We start from the raw sequence: 14,623 nt of genomic DNA, 5'->3' as shown, positions 1-14,623 counted from the left end.
GCCGCATTGCTGTCTCTCAGTCACTAGGGATCTGGCTCGTTAAACACAAACTTTTTCCCCAAATCTGTTGGTCATTCTGGTGATGACAACATTGAATTTGGTAATCACGAGACGCATCTCATTAGCTTTAAGAACTTAGTTCTGCAGTAGTAAGCACTGCTATCACCTGCTAGCTACTATTAGTTGAATTGCGAAGATCGTCATGCTTACAGGCGCTCCAAACATACATACGAACGAACATACAAAGTGAGATACAAACTTTTTTGAGGTAAATAAACAGATTGATAGTTGATTGGAATGACGAAATAAGAGCTAAAATTTCCATTGTGTTTGTTTATTGATACTTACGCAGTAAGGATATTGTGGTCTCCCAGCCACGATGCAAGGAAGTTGTATACCACCGGTTTACGTAGGTTTGTCTTGCTCGTCAACAGGGTCTGATGTGGAAAAAAGTTGAAATAAAGACAGAAAATAAATAAATGCAGACCTCATAATAAGAACGAAGAACACGTGATGCGCTTAAAAAGAGGTTCCCAAATATTTTTGAACGAAGCTTATGTGCAGCACCTTTGTAAACATTGTTCGGTAAAGAAAGGGAACCTTGCTGAGATGCATGAACACCCTAATGATGGACTATGTTGAGGTTAGAACTACAGTGAGCATCTAAATCGGAGAGCTAATTTTTGTCCCGCCGCTTATTTGCCATTGTTCTTTTGCGATGAATCTGCATTAAAAAGAGCGCTATATGTATTTTGCAACGTAAGTTTTAATGTTGTTGAAAACCTTTAAGCGTTTAGTAAAGTGCCGCTCTACAGTTTCCGGCGCGATCTTGTCGGTTTACGTTCGTATGTTCCCGTCGTTTACTCATTTTTGGAAAAATTCTTCAAGCTTTTTTTTTTCCTGCACAATTTTGCCGATTAAAGGTTTTACCGCTGTTGACATTTGACTACTCCGCACTTGAAGCTGTTCCCTGTCGTAGTGAAGACACTTACACTTGTGCTTATAGTAACCATGAACAGATCGCACCGGAAATTTTAAACCACACAGATGAAATTGGTACCAGATTAAATCTAAAGGGCCAGTCATATAAACTTTTGAAACACCAATTGGAGTATTCTGTTGCAGGGTTCTAGATAGAATGTTTGTATGACTGCAACACTGATCTTATATCTGCATAAACCATTATGATACAGTTCGCGTACTGTTATATATTAGTGAAACGCGAAATATTTAGGTGAATTAAAACAGAATACTCAATTTGTTGTTCTTGAATTAGCCGATGAAGAAAATTACCAAAACTTTATTCATGTTTATCCACTAAGTATTTCGTAGTTGAGAACGACGGAACTGTAGGACTGCACAAGACGAAAACGCGCAACCCCGCTTTAAACGAAATTCGTTTCGGCATAAAGGGTCACGTGTCATGCAGGTTCTGCAACTGGCTGCGCTTCAGTGAAACTTCATGGATCAGAGCTGTACCACAGATCTAGAAAGCAGCATTTTCAGCGTAATCTTTCGACAACTTGGACCACTTTTATTGCTTCACGTATATCCAGAGACCAAATTTTCATTTTCAGGCTTTCTTTTTTTTAGCGACTACAATAACTTGAAAGCGTACTTGGGGTGTTCCAGCAACTATGACATAAAACGGTACTGGTGTTTTTTTGAGAATAACTTGTACGGCGCCTAAGTAAAATTTATTCTGTAAAGAAAGGAAACCTCCTCAGTAAAAACTCGAAAGCAAGATATCTTTTGACATCTGGCGGCTCGCTTTTATTAGGCGAGAAAGCTTTTTGTAATGAATGTAAGAAAAGCCTATCTCTATGTCGTTAACAAGTAAGAAGCCATGCTAAGTACAAACCACGAAATCTAGTTCTTGTACGTACAGCCTCCCGCACTTTTAACTATATTGTGCGAGCGTCTGTCATGCCTCATTTTATCGCCTTTAAGCGGTGATAATCAGCGAGACCGGCAGAAGTACTCTCAAGTGCACTAAGCACTCTCCTGTGCAAGAGCCGTCTAATGCGATGTTCCCTTCAGCACGACGCACGACCATATTATAGTGTTCTCGCGCGGTATAGTTAAAAATGCTGGAGGCTGTACATATTTGGCGACAAGGTTCGGTGAGTATAGTTGAGTTTACTGCAGTTGAGATGATATAAAACTTCGCTAGTTATTTTGGAAGCGAAAATGTACACTTGTTGCTTAATAACTGTATACGAAAAATCTACAGTAGTCAACCTCATGCTTAACTCTTTTCTATAGTGTTGTCGACCTTCAGACAACATTACTCCGGAGAACCGCCTTCAATCCTGAATTCAGCCTGATTTTGCATGCTTATGGAGCTGAACTTACGTCCGGAACAGACGCAAGTGCGTGTTTTCCAACCATCCTCTAGTCCCAACGCTTGCCAGTTTCATGGCTAACTCTATATTGCGTCTGTGCGATGGAGCACGAAATTCGCATATTGCCTGAGCCTATGTATATTTGTCCCCGGGTTGCTTTATACCACTTGGGAAAAACTTCTCAAGCACAGATCATGTACAGTGTGTGCTATTTGACGGAAAACAAATTCGCAATTGTTCTGCAAGTTTATTTTGTTAGTTTGTATCGGTTTGAACCGAAAACGCTAAACTTTCAGAAAATTTATAAGTCTGTTTCGCTCTGGCCGGATAGTAGTACATTCTCCTGGTCTGCAGAAGAAGAAGTAGTTTATTGATGTGAAAAAGTAGAGAGGTCGGCCGGAATATGGAGCATCTGGCCTGCTACTCTACGTAAGGGAAGGGGAGGAGGGGAAGAAAGAGGGTCACAATGGGGGATGATAATGGGAGGAACTAGGTGAAAGGGCACATTGCACAAATGATTATCACAAGCGTGAGTCCAGGTCCGTGTCGCCTAAGAAGCGTGAAAAAGCACGCATTGCCTCTGTTGTCTGACAACTCTGTGGCCCTGCGCCTAGCAAGAGGTCCTCCGACAGTGGTCTATTATATAAATGCCTCAAGGTGGCTGCCAGTGTGAGTCTTTCGCGTGCATACTCAGGGCACACCACGAGCACATGGTCTATAGTCTCTATAACACCACACACTGAACATTCCGGGGAGTCTGTCCGTCCAATGATGTGCAAATATTTGCGCGTGAAAGCGACGCCTAGTCGCAGTCTGTGTATCAAGCATGTATGAGGGCGTGGAATTCCACGCAGAACAGGAAATTGCATATCGGGATCCAGCCTTTTAAGGCGAACGTGACGAGCGTCTGGCTGGGCCCAGTATGTTTTCGTCGCACTCCTCATTAATTTCGACAGGAGGCATGTGATGTCTGGTCTAGAGAACGGCACTACAGTTCGCAGGCCATTGCTGAGGGCGCGCTTTGCTTCAGCATCGGCCATCTCATTACCATTGAGGCCACAGTGTCCTGGGATCCATTGGAACACTATGCGGTGGTGTTTTTCTTGAGCGCATGAAAGTAGCTCGGCGATCTGCAGTGCCAGAACCTGATATGCGGTGTGGCGCAGGAAGCATCTCAAAATTTGCAGCGCGGGTTTTGAGTCCGTGAAAATACACCACTCTTGAGGTCTTTCCCCGCAAATGTGGCGAATCGCTTCCCGTATAGCCACAAGCTCTGCAGCGGTTGAAGTTGAATTATGATCTAGAATGAAACCTCGAGTCATCTGCTGGGATGGTATCACCACAGCTGCTGTCGATGCCGTTGATGACGCGGACCCGTCTGTGTAAACATGAACATAGGTGTGGTATTCTGACCAGATGTATGCTAAAGTAAGTTGTTGTAGTCCGCTAACGGGAACCATTGATTTCTTTAGTATGCCGGGGACGTTCACGCATACCGAAGGTTGAATCATCACCCACGGTGGTTTGACGGGTCCTGGTCTGCAAGTCACTGTGTGGCCAAACTGTACAGTTCCAAAATGCACACATTTGGCCACACAGCGTCCTGGTCTGCAAGTCACTGTGTGGCCAAATGTGTGCATTTTGGAACTGTACAGTATAGCTAGTAGGCAGGCTGAAACTGTAAATGTTGCGGAACTTCAACTACATTCGTGGCCTACAGGTGAGGTTTCTTTTTTTCATTTTACATCATGTGCGAATGAGCGGCCAACGACGCGTCCGAGTACCGTAAGTGCCCCTTCTAAATACGTAAGTGAGGAATGTGACTTTCTGAGGTGAAGATCTATTCTTAAATTTATGCTTATTGCACAAGAGCCGCCGACTCCGGTGAAGTATGCTGAGAAGCAAGAAACCTAAATCCGGATATCATAGGTTCCCACTGTAAAGTTTGAATAAATGGAAACAAAGACCCTTGGTCGTCTGTGCTTCAAAGTGGGCATACTAATTGACGCACACTGCGTTAAGTGCTCTTACACGCACCTCTATCCGTACGTGCATTGTATAGGGTTAATGGGCGGGGAGGGGGGGAGGGAGGGGAGTGAAGAAGAGAAGGAGAATTTGTTTTCAATGGCGTTTACCTGAGCAGCGTCTGGAGTGTGCAATATCACAACCGGTGTTATCCCGAGGTAGGCCTTGAAGGTCGTTCCCCTGTACTGTTGAGACACGTCGCAAATTATCTGAAAGAACACTAGACAGAAAAGAGACAGAACAGAAGTCTCAGAACCCGTGCATAACGGAATATAAAGAATGAAATTCTGAGACATTGTGCAAAGTGACTGGCACACGCGGCATACCAAGTTGAAAGGCGGAGCTAATTGGATGCCTCGAACTTGCTGTCCACATCACAGTTGCACCAGAGTCGCAACACATGATCGCTTTGTTTTACGCGTTGTGACAGCTAGGCAGTACAGTCCATTGACCCGTGACCCTGTGTTGTAGTGTTTTTGTGCTCCTCCACAATTTAGTGTGCCTTCTCACCTTTATAAAATACGCATTAATAAAAGATGACCTGCCCTCCTGCCATCTAAGATTTTATATTCAGCACGCTCTCTTATAAGCATTTTCCGCGAGGTGTCGCTGTTTCTTTAGCCACCGCTGTGCAAGTACCGAAGGGCTACTTCGCTTCAGTTTTGACTGTGGTGCGGGAAGAGATATGATTGCTCCACCAACTGTGTGCACCAATGAACAGCGTGCAGAAAAAAAGGACAAAAACACACACGCACATCTATCGTCATGTTGGCATATAAAGGACGCAAAGCTTGTCCTAGTTAGCGAGGTATCTGCAGTAGCAGATGACACGCGCATGGCATCGTCGCCTGTAGCTTTTAGGTGTCCGTGTCAGGTGGACGAAGGTGATGTATGATGCTCGCCGAGGGAAAAATGTTGATGATAATTGTGTGTACAGAGAAGTATCACGCATATAAAAATACATTTAAGGTATGATAGGTTGAAAACGTTTAAAAAAGCGTTTTTTTGTTAGATTCTTGCCTAATTAGAATAGCTTAGACTACATTACATTTTAGAAAATCTTTCAAAAAATCATGTTCCTCCATTGTTGTCGTTTCCCTTTTTTTTACATATAGCGATAGATGTAACCCCAGCCAGTGTCTGTGAAACCGAAAATAAAAGAATCGGTTTGATATATAACGTACAAATGCCCGAATTGCGCAGTATATTTTCGTTTTTTAAACGTGAATATTAATTTGGCAACAAAAAAAACAATTATTTGAAAACACTTTCGGCATGTTTCGATCTTTAGTAAGCGTAAGATCTCACAAGGGGGACGCATGACATTTTAAACACTTTGTTCACACTCTGCAGGCTTTTTGGGGATCAAAGAAACGGTGGGGTGCTTTCTTCGTTGTTGTTATATGGCCGTAGTTTTCTTATTTATACTACCAGCTACAGTATGGTGAAGTTTGAAGTTCGACGTGCAGGGAAACAAAAAAATTCCGGGAATCAGTGCAAAGAAAAAAAAGAAGAACTCAGTGAGGGGAGTGGTTCAGGAAGTGCATTGAAACTTGGTAATGTTTAGAGTGGCTAGTAGCATTCTGGTGTCAAGCTCTGCGCTGGAAGGAAACAGTCATGCTGTGAAACGCTGTCGTGCCCTGAATGAGGGCTTCAATGGCACAAATTGGCAAAGGGCATCCAAAGACACCTACGCGAGTCTTCTGATTTTCAAGTTTGGTCTGTATGACGTTCTGTGTCTCTGTAGCAAAGGCAAAAGGGGGCACACTTGATATGCCGAAACAAGTTCGAAAGAATAGAACCTGGACTTTACACAATCAGAACTTGTCCTACAAATCACCGGCTGCTGAAGGTAAATGCCTCCCGCCACAATATTCATACTGCAAAACACGCTGGAAAAAGAAAAACGAGGTGCCAAAAGGGCAAAATCAGGCAACAACAATAGTCAGGAAGAGATGAGCTTTGCATCTGGCGGATTTTCGTGCTCCCGAACTACGACCTCAGCTAGGGATACAAAGAACTTACGCGGTGTCATTTTTTTTTCGCCTCGGACTATATTTTTTCTGTTTTCTAATTGACAAGATGCATTCTTTTTTTAAATGACATGATCATAACAGCATTTTGACACGGAACATGGACAGAGACATCACGAGCAAAAACACCCAAAGACCCCATACACTGCAATAAAAGTTTGTCACACTCACGCCACTTCGGTTCGTCCAGCCGACCATTGCGGGTAAGGGCTAAATATGCCTCAATTTCTTCATTTGTATAGAAAAAAAATAAGACGACTAACCACTTCTGACATCTGAATCGACACGGAGAGACGTAATTCGAGCAGTGTTGAATTTATACGCACCAATACGAACACAGTTCTACATCACAAAATATTGCGCACACCGTTTTCACAATTCATCGAAGCTTCCTAGCCTTTCCATGCATCTAACTTATAGCAAATATGCAGCGATACAAAGCATGTTGGCTATACATGTGAGAGTGCATAGTACCAGAAATCATGCAGGAAATTCCGGCATCTCGAAGCTTCCCTCTATTATCGCATTAGAAGTTGCTCCGCCTACATACAGACATAGTTATTTAAGAATGGACGATGCATTTTCCCGCTTTGTGCCTTATACGGTAAGAAGGGTGATGTGGAACACTAGATGTGGTTGTGTCCGCAGTTCGAAGAGAAAGGAAAGCGCTACTTCGTGGCCTACGGAACACGGGTCTTCAACACGCCATCTTCCAAGACCCGGAGTGATAAGAAGGAAGGAAGGAAAGAGTGGAGAAGGAAAGGCAGGGAGGTTAACCAGTTCAGCACAACCGGTTTGCAAAAATAGTTCTATGCCTATTGATCTCCTTCCTCCGAGGCACAGACTTGATGAACGTTTCGTGAAATCCCATTCTAATCGCGTAAGATATGCTGAGGCGGAACAGTTAGCGGCCAAGCACGCCAGGATAACCCCTTCTGCTGCCACCACCGCCACTATCTCGTAAAGGGCTTATTAACAATGCCCATAGAACACGCTTAAAATGCAGGGCTTGTAAAAACACCTGACACATTCAGAAGAAGACTGCTAAACACAACGCCGAAAATGTGAACCGTTTTGTGAAGGCAGTTGGGCTTGCATTAATAAAACGGTTATTAGCTTATCAATTACTGTTTATAACTTCCGATGCATGTAGTCTTGAGAAGTGATCATAACTTGCAATTCGCGAATGCATTGTTGAGTTGCTATATTTGCCCTAATCTCCGCGATAGCTTCTTCAAGAAGTCGAGAAGCCACTGAATAACGCAGCTATGGGCCCAGTTGGCGAACACGACTGCAAACAGGTCACTGTTCTCGTGAGGTCAGCCACGCGAACAACGACCTACTCCCGTTCTTCTAGAGGCTGCGAATTCAACTCTTGCCGGGCACCTCATGCTATTCCACTTCCAAGAGGCTACCCCCTTCCTGTCCTAAACTACCGTGTTAATTCGTGCAATTGTATGTTGGAACAGTTCATTGGTGTCCATAAAAGAGCGCGAGACACAGGTACGAAACGAGAGAGTGGGATAAGCGCTGAACTATAAGGGTTAATTTTGTTACGTCCATCTTCTCGTCCAGTCCATGTATATCATGCTCTTGAAATCACGGATAAGAGCCAAATGGCCTTTTTTAACGCATATTTGCAGGGGTGTCATCATCCTATTGCATTCCAGAAATCTTCCGCTTCTGAAGAATTCCTCACGTGCTCAGATTAAGAAAAAAAAAGCAAACAAAGAACAGACGCGACTGAAACAACCGTAACATGGCCGAGCAGCCGGGTGCGTTCCCAACGAAAGACTTACCCGTAGAAGCGTCCTTATACGAAACTCTGCCCGCCCATCTCCAATATACGGACACCGTATGCCAGAAAGGTATTAAATCACTGGGTCCGGGAATGGGTCTCAGTGCTTTCCACTGCCTAAACCAAGCGATGCAGGGCCGCACGACATGCTTCCAGACAAGGTACACTGCCAGCACTAGGATCACTCGCGCGCACAGTACTTGGAAGCGAGTGTGCGTGGGCGAGCGGCCCAGAATCAATGCGCTGCCGATCATGATGTGATTCGATGCGTGTTAACCTTGTGGGTATTTCACGCTGAGGGAGCGCCGTAAACGTGGGTTGGTTATCACCGTCGGTCAGATAGAAAGCGTATCAAGTGAAGAGCATAGTCACGCTTTTCTGTAGACTGCGTTGGCACAAATCACTTTCTGTCTGCACTTTCCACGGCACGGGCCTACGAGGAGCTGCAGTTCTATGAGCCGCACGTCTATAGACTTCACGTCAACGCACAAGCGTACGACAGCGCCAGCGGCTGTACCGGTCTCGGGTGGTTTCTACAGGACGGCTTTAACTGCTGCAGGCTTTTTAAAGGTTTTACGTGGATTTATTTTGGCTATATCGGGGGGGGGGGGGGGCAAGGTGGAAGGGAGGCAACGGGAGAGGGCGAATGTTTGCTAAGGGAAATTAAAATCTAGCCTCGTTAGGGCACCCAGCTCACGTCTCACCGCAAGCCTAGTCGCTGAGGGCAGATGTGAGACAACGGGAAAGAGGCGGTCGCGGTGCCGCTTAGCCAGCACGTTTTGTTGAGAACGCGTTGCAAGCCCGTTGCAACCGTCACAGAATGCCCGCTCCTTCATCTCGAAACGTCTGATGTCGTTTCTCACTTTTTCCTTCTTTTTTTTGTTCGCCCCCAAGCTTCCGTTTTCCGCAGTTGCGTTTTATTGTATCCAAAATAGTAGGAAGATGGCTATAATTACTTGCGGTGGGTGTCTTGCCCGGTTCATGAACATCTTAAATTGCCCAGCCCCTTTGGCCCCACCCTACTCATATGAGACAGTGGCAGAGCGTTCAAAGCAAACGCCGCTTATCTTACGAAATACGGTTGCGTGCACCGGAGCGCACGCTGTGGGGGTTCTGTCGCCGGGCACTGGTTCCCAGACATTTCTTTTGTTCCGGCACGTGCTGGCGCATTTGAGGCATGGTTATGGGAGTTTGCGCCTCTCCGTCTCGCCCACGCGCTCCTTACTGCCTGACGCGCGAACGCGCCCTATCTTTCCTCTCTCGCTTCTCGAACCTTGCCCCCTCAGCGGTGTCTAGTTCACAGCGGGTCTCCTTGTTCTGGCAAGAATAAATTGTTCTTTTCATGTGGCGCCTTCTTTTTTTTTCTTGCATGGTAGCGATGCATGTCGGACTCGAACGTATTTCGCGTTACACGGAGAAACCGTTGGCTCGCGTCTGCTGTAGCTGTGTGCTAAAAAACGAATGAGGTACATGCCGCTTGTAATGAGTCTTTTGTCTCAACGTGACGTTACGTTCGTGGTGGCCATAAAAACACGAAAAAGCGAATGATAAGGGGCAATTCTTCTCTGTCGCTAGGGGACACTTGTCTTAAAGAGTGGGAATCATCGCTTTGTTGTTCCGCCACGAACGATATTAACCTCATTGGGAAATCATTCATACATCGCACTGACGTCATGGCGATACGTCGGGGTTGTCAAGATAACGGAACTTTGCACTTTTGTATATACAGTGGTCCTAGAAAAACCACTTTACGGCGATTTCTTTTTCATGAAAGCAAGGCGTTTAGATTTCGTCATGTGAGTTTCCCATTGCTGTGCTTTTGTTCGCTTCCACTTACGTCATTTCTGCCCCCCCTTTGACAATCATTTGCCGTGGAAAAGGTGGAATAAATTGGGTTTCCAGCCATTCCAGTACCGTAAAGAATAGTAAAATGAGGATAAATCAAGTGACACTAAATACATACCATACATAAAGGAAGTTTAAAGTGCTGTATTAGTTTGCAAGCTATTCCAGTTTGTATAGTCTCTTTCTTGGAAAATCATCGGTGAACCAGAGAGATGAATTTATGAAAGAGATACGTACGTCATTCAGTCATAACCGAATTCGCAGCCCTCTCGCTTACTTGTGACCTCATTGCTGTCACCATATTTTCAGAACCACAAGTAGTGCCAGCTAAGCGCACGTGCCTCAGGCCAAGCGACAAAGACGTCGGCCAAAATTACGGGGCCAGTTTAGTGGAAGATGTGTAAGAAACACGAGCATATAGATTCTTTATTGTGGAAACTTAACACGTATGAAATGTGTAAGTTGGCTGTCCGTACTAGGAAAGTGAATGCGGAGCTCTAGGAACCAATGCATAGAAAATAGTTATCGAGAAATATCAGGCTGTAACATTGCGAAAGAACACACACATAGATAAGAATTTTAAGAAACGTTGGTTTAACGCTTTCCATGGCGTCCTCTGGGCTGTGCATGCGCCGTAGTTAGCAGCACTTGGTGGCGGCAGCCGGAGGACTGTAGGCAATTTTCAAATAACGTTCACGGACAAGGGGAATAGGCCAAACTTTGCACGCAATGCACAGATCTGTTGCAGATACTAATGAGTTCTTGAAAGTGTGGCTGGTAAATTTTAAATTATTTAACAAAGCGCAAATGAAACTTGATAGAGTGGGAGGATGCCTCAGCAGCCGGCAAAGATCTTTTCGAATGTCTCATAGCGGTATCTTAGTTACCTTCCGCTGACTTCAGTAATCTCAGCAAAGATTTCAACATCTGCCAAGTATTGCATTTTAATTATTGACGGGTGTTTAAGGGCTTGTTTATAACAGCTGGGGATCTTCTTGCTGTAGGCATATTGACCCTTTTCGCTGAGCAGTTTGTTCTCGAGAAACGAGATGGCGCTCTCGGCGGCACGCCACACGTTGCCTCAGCGAAAGCGCACGAATACGAAACCGCAAAGTGCCTCGAGCGGCCAGTCGCGCGGCAATTTTGCATGTATTCGCGGGCTTCTTTCACGCTCGAAAAAACACTTTTATGTAGCACGTGTTGAGCAACAGAAAGCTGTATCAGGAGTTTTTCATGTGCATCCACAATTCTCACATTGACACTTGTCATGTAATTATAATATTTGAGAAGTGGACTGATTAATTAAGGTTAATTATGTAATTAGGCGAAATGCAAAAAAATAATCTGAGTATCTTTCAAGCGACGGCAAACAACATTGCCTTGGTTCTCTCCAGCTAGGCGGCATTTGCATATTTTTAAATATTGATGGATGGCAGTTGGGACACCCTGTATAAGCCAGTTTCCTGCCGCTCGGATTGTGGAGCCCTGGACTGAGGGCCCCATCCAGACCTGCCGTTAAACCTTGTACCTACTTCATAAAGTTCTTTCCTCCTACTCCTGCTCGGATTGTTTGCAGCGCTAGCGATGCAGCCGTGGAACAATACTATATACAAGAAAAAGGGCCTCACGACCGTGTCCGAGGCGCGGGGGAGCAAGCGCGGCGAATATAGTATACAGGGAGTGTCCGAACACTCACATTATTGGTCAAAAAGAGAAAAATAATGGCAGCGTCGTCGTGCCTATAGCAAAATTGCGATGAGTATTTGTCGAAATATTATTTCTACTAAGCACTATACAAGTCTACCTTTTTTTTTTACCCATGGCGAAGAAAAACAAGACCGAGCATGGTTGCCACTTTTCTATTCTGCAAAGTGAAGCGGCTAAGGCCGGAAAAGTCTCTTATAGGAGGAGCGTGAAAAATGTTCGAAGGGAATAGTCACACTTGCTGTAACTTGTAAGAAGATATGAAAGCTTAGAATATTGCTTGCACCGGGAGACCAGTGCAGCTTCTCAAAAAACTTTGAAAAAGTATTGTGTGTCCGGAAATTATTTTTCACAAGGATGACAACAAAAGGATTAGCTAGATGAATCATTGAGCCTGGTGAATCATAGAACCTAGTGAATCCAGGGAGTCGATTTTTAGTAAGAATGGTATGAAGTCAACGTACAATGAAGCCCAATAAATTATACGGAAAGTTAGCTGTTATTTCTTTTACGGGAATAATTGTGTTAAGGGGGGATACGTTCGCAATAAATTTTATACTACTAACAAAACTTGGAGGACGCTTAAGCTTCGCCTTTTAAAAAATGGAACGCGATAGTCTTCAGCTAGCTGATTCCAACTTGAGCTTGCATATTACCTCATGTCATCCCCCCACCTAACGTTCTGCCGTCGTCGGCTGTGCTTCTCTTCCCTTGGCATCCATTCTGTAACTCTAATGGTTCACCGGTTACCTGACCTACGCTTTACATGGCCTGCCCAGCTTCATTTATTTATAAAGGGCAGCTGTCTATGGCGAGGATCCCGGGATTCCTTCGTGGCGTAAAGTCGACAGAAAACAGTGATGGGCCGATCCCGGCGGCTCTGCAGGGCAGAGCAATGGCTCATACCCCCGTAAGGCAGAGGCTATAAACAATGGAATGAAATGGAAGCAGTGACTCATCAATGGCTCATATCTCATTAAACAAGGAAAAAGGCGTTTGTGTTTGAGTTTCCGCGTAACACAATTATGTTTTCTCGTATAGTCAAATTACAATTCGACGCAATCATGTCAGTAGGTTGTGTGTAAGTCATACTTTACGAATTTTCCGACGCATTTTACTATGAGAAATTCAATTAGTTCCGTAACGCCGTTGCGCCGCGTGGATGGCCTGCGTGGTGTTGGTTCTGGAGAATTTTCTTCTGACGGACAATTAACACCGGCCGACGGCGCACGCCGACACAGAATTTTCAGCGACGCGGGGCCCTTAACGCTATCGCGTTAATGAAGAGGTGAAAAGAAATGGAGGTGGACGAGAAGTTACCGCCGGGGGGAAGCTGAATCTAGAACCTCCGCATGACGCCTGTAATATACCAATTCACCTATGGCGGCGGCTGTCCTTCCGTCCACTTGTTTAGGTATTTGCGTAGATGTGCTAAAGGTAGCCCTAGGAGTATTAGCCAACGCCACCCACGACCATGGCAGCAATGGGGAGCAATCTTTCAACCACAAGCTTCGCATATAGTACGCTATTTTAGGAGCAGGCGACCCGATAATAAACAGTGGAATGCTACCTTAAGGCATCAAGGCTGTCAGAGTCAAGACCTTCGCTATCATTAATTCAACTTTTTGATAACTTTTTGATAATGAACACTCAATTACACCTATGCTTTTATTGGCTTCATGGCCCGTTCGCTGCATATGTTTGTATGTTTGTTAATGATAAGTTTAGTCATTGTCAATGGTTATGCTTGAGGAGGTACTAATCTTCCGCATCAAAAATGACCTGTAGTTTGAGGAAGACGGTGAAAGTAAGTGTTAGTCTAGGGCGTATATACGCATGGTTTGGAAGTGTCGCATTAACGGCCCCGAGAGCGTCGAGTGAAGGTAAACATCGTTAAAATAGAAAACACGAATTAACAGGCTAGACCATGGTCCTATTCTACCACCGAGGCCTGTAAGGTATTTTATTTGTAAATAAACACAATAAATAAAATGGATAAACCACAATCTTCTCCCTCCCGCTTAATGGCGCCCAAAAATCATTGTTTTATTTACATACTCGCAAGTATTGGGAGCAACATAGTGAGCTTTCTGATCCTTACTTATACCACAGTCTTTCAGGATAGCGTGTAGCGACACAAGACAAATTGTAAATACACGCAACGCTGCTGGCCGCTCTTATTTTTACGGAGGTATTATCAGATCGAGCGCTAGCACTCTCAGTTGTTTCTGAGCCTGAGTGCTTGTATATAAGAATTAGCACGTGCCAATTACCTAAATGTCAAAGGTGTGGAATAGTTAATAACATAAAATAAATATTAGCATGCCCATAGCGGTGACAAAATGTTCCACGAAAAAAACAAGCATAGAAAAGGCAGGCTTTACATTCGAACGTTACTATCAGGCAGAGACTTTTCAATATGACTTATTAGCTACATCATAACCAAGATTTTCGCAGCAGGCCTATAACTGAGAAACATGCGGGCACGATCACGAAACAATTCCTACAGAAGTGTTACGCCTTTGTTCACTGTGAGCCATCAGGATACAGCGTAATGAATTTGGGCAGCTGGGCCGAAAGGTGTTCACGGGAGTCAATGTTTTCTCCCACTGAGCAGCGTTCGTCCCGAAGCGCAGCGTCGCCCGCAAAGATGGTCCACAGCAACAAGAGCATCACGAGCACTTACCGGACGTAGCATCCTTGACAGCATTCGATCGGCTCTTTTGCCAATAGGTGCGAATCGAATACCAGAAGCACGGTCCCGGCAGCGGTCTCAATGCATTCCGCTTGCGCAGCCGCACAATTGTGGGACGAATGACGAGGGCCCAAAATAAGTAGGACAACACCAGCCACGCAGCTGTATCACCGAGAAG

At 44.8% G+C, this 14,623-nt stretch overlaps 1 protein-coding gene across 1 annotated transcript in view; it reads right to left on the bottom strand.

Moving 5' to 3' along the window:
* Positions 1-14,623, bottom strand: part of LOC119438599 (uncharacterized) — a 100,386-nt gene that overhangs the window by 8,612 nt on the left and 77,151 nt on the right. The window contains 3 exon segments of the mRNA XM_049660617.1: positions 349-437; positions 4,481-4,590; positions 8,203-8,459. Coding sequence (XP_049516574.1) covers positions 349-437; positions 4,481-4,590; positions 8,203-8,459 — 456 coding nt within the window.

The sequence above is a fragment of the Dermacentor silvarum genome, chromosome 1, assembly GCF_013339745.2.
Source record: "Dermacentor silvarum isolate Dsil-2018 chromosome 1, BIME_Dsil_1.4, whole genome shotgun sequence".
In the NCBI taxonomy this organism is placed as follows: Eukaryota; Metazoa; Arthropoda; class Arachnida; order Ixodida; family Ixodidae; genus Dermacentor; species Dermacentor silvarum.
Note: the sequence above shows the minus strand (reverse complement) of the source record. Positions and strands in the feature narration are given on the sequence as shown.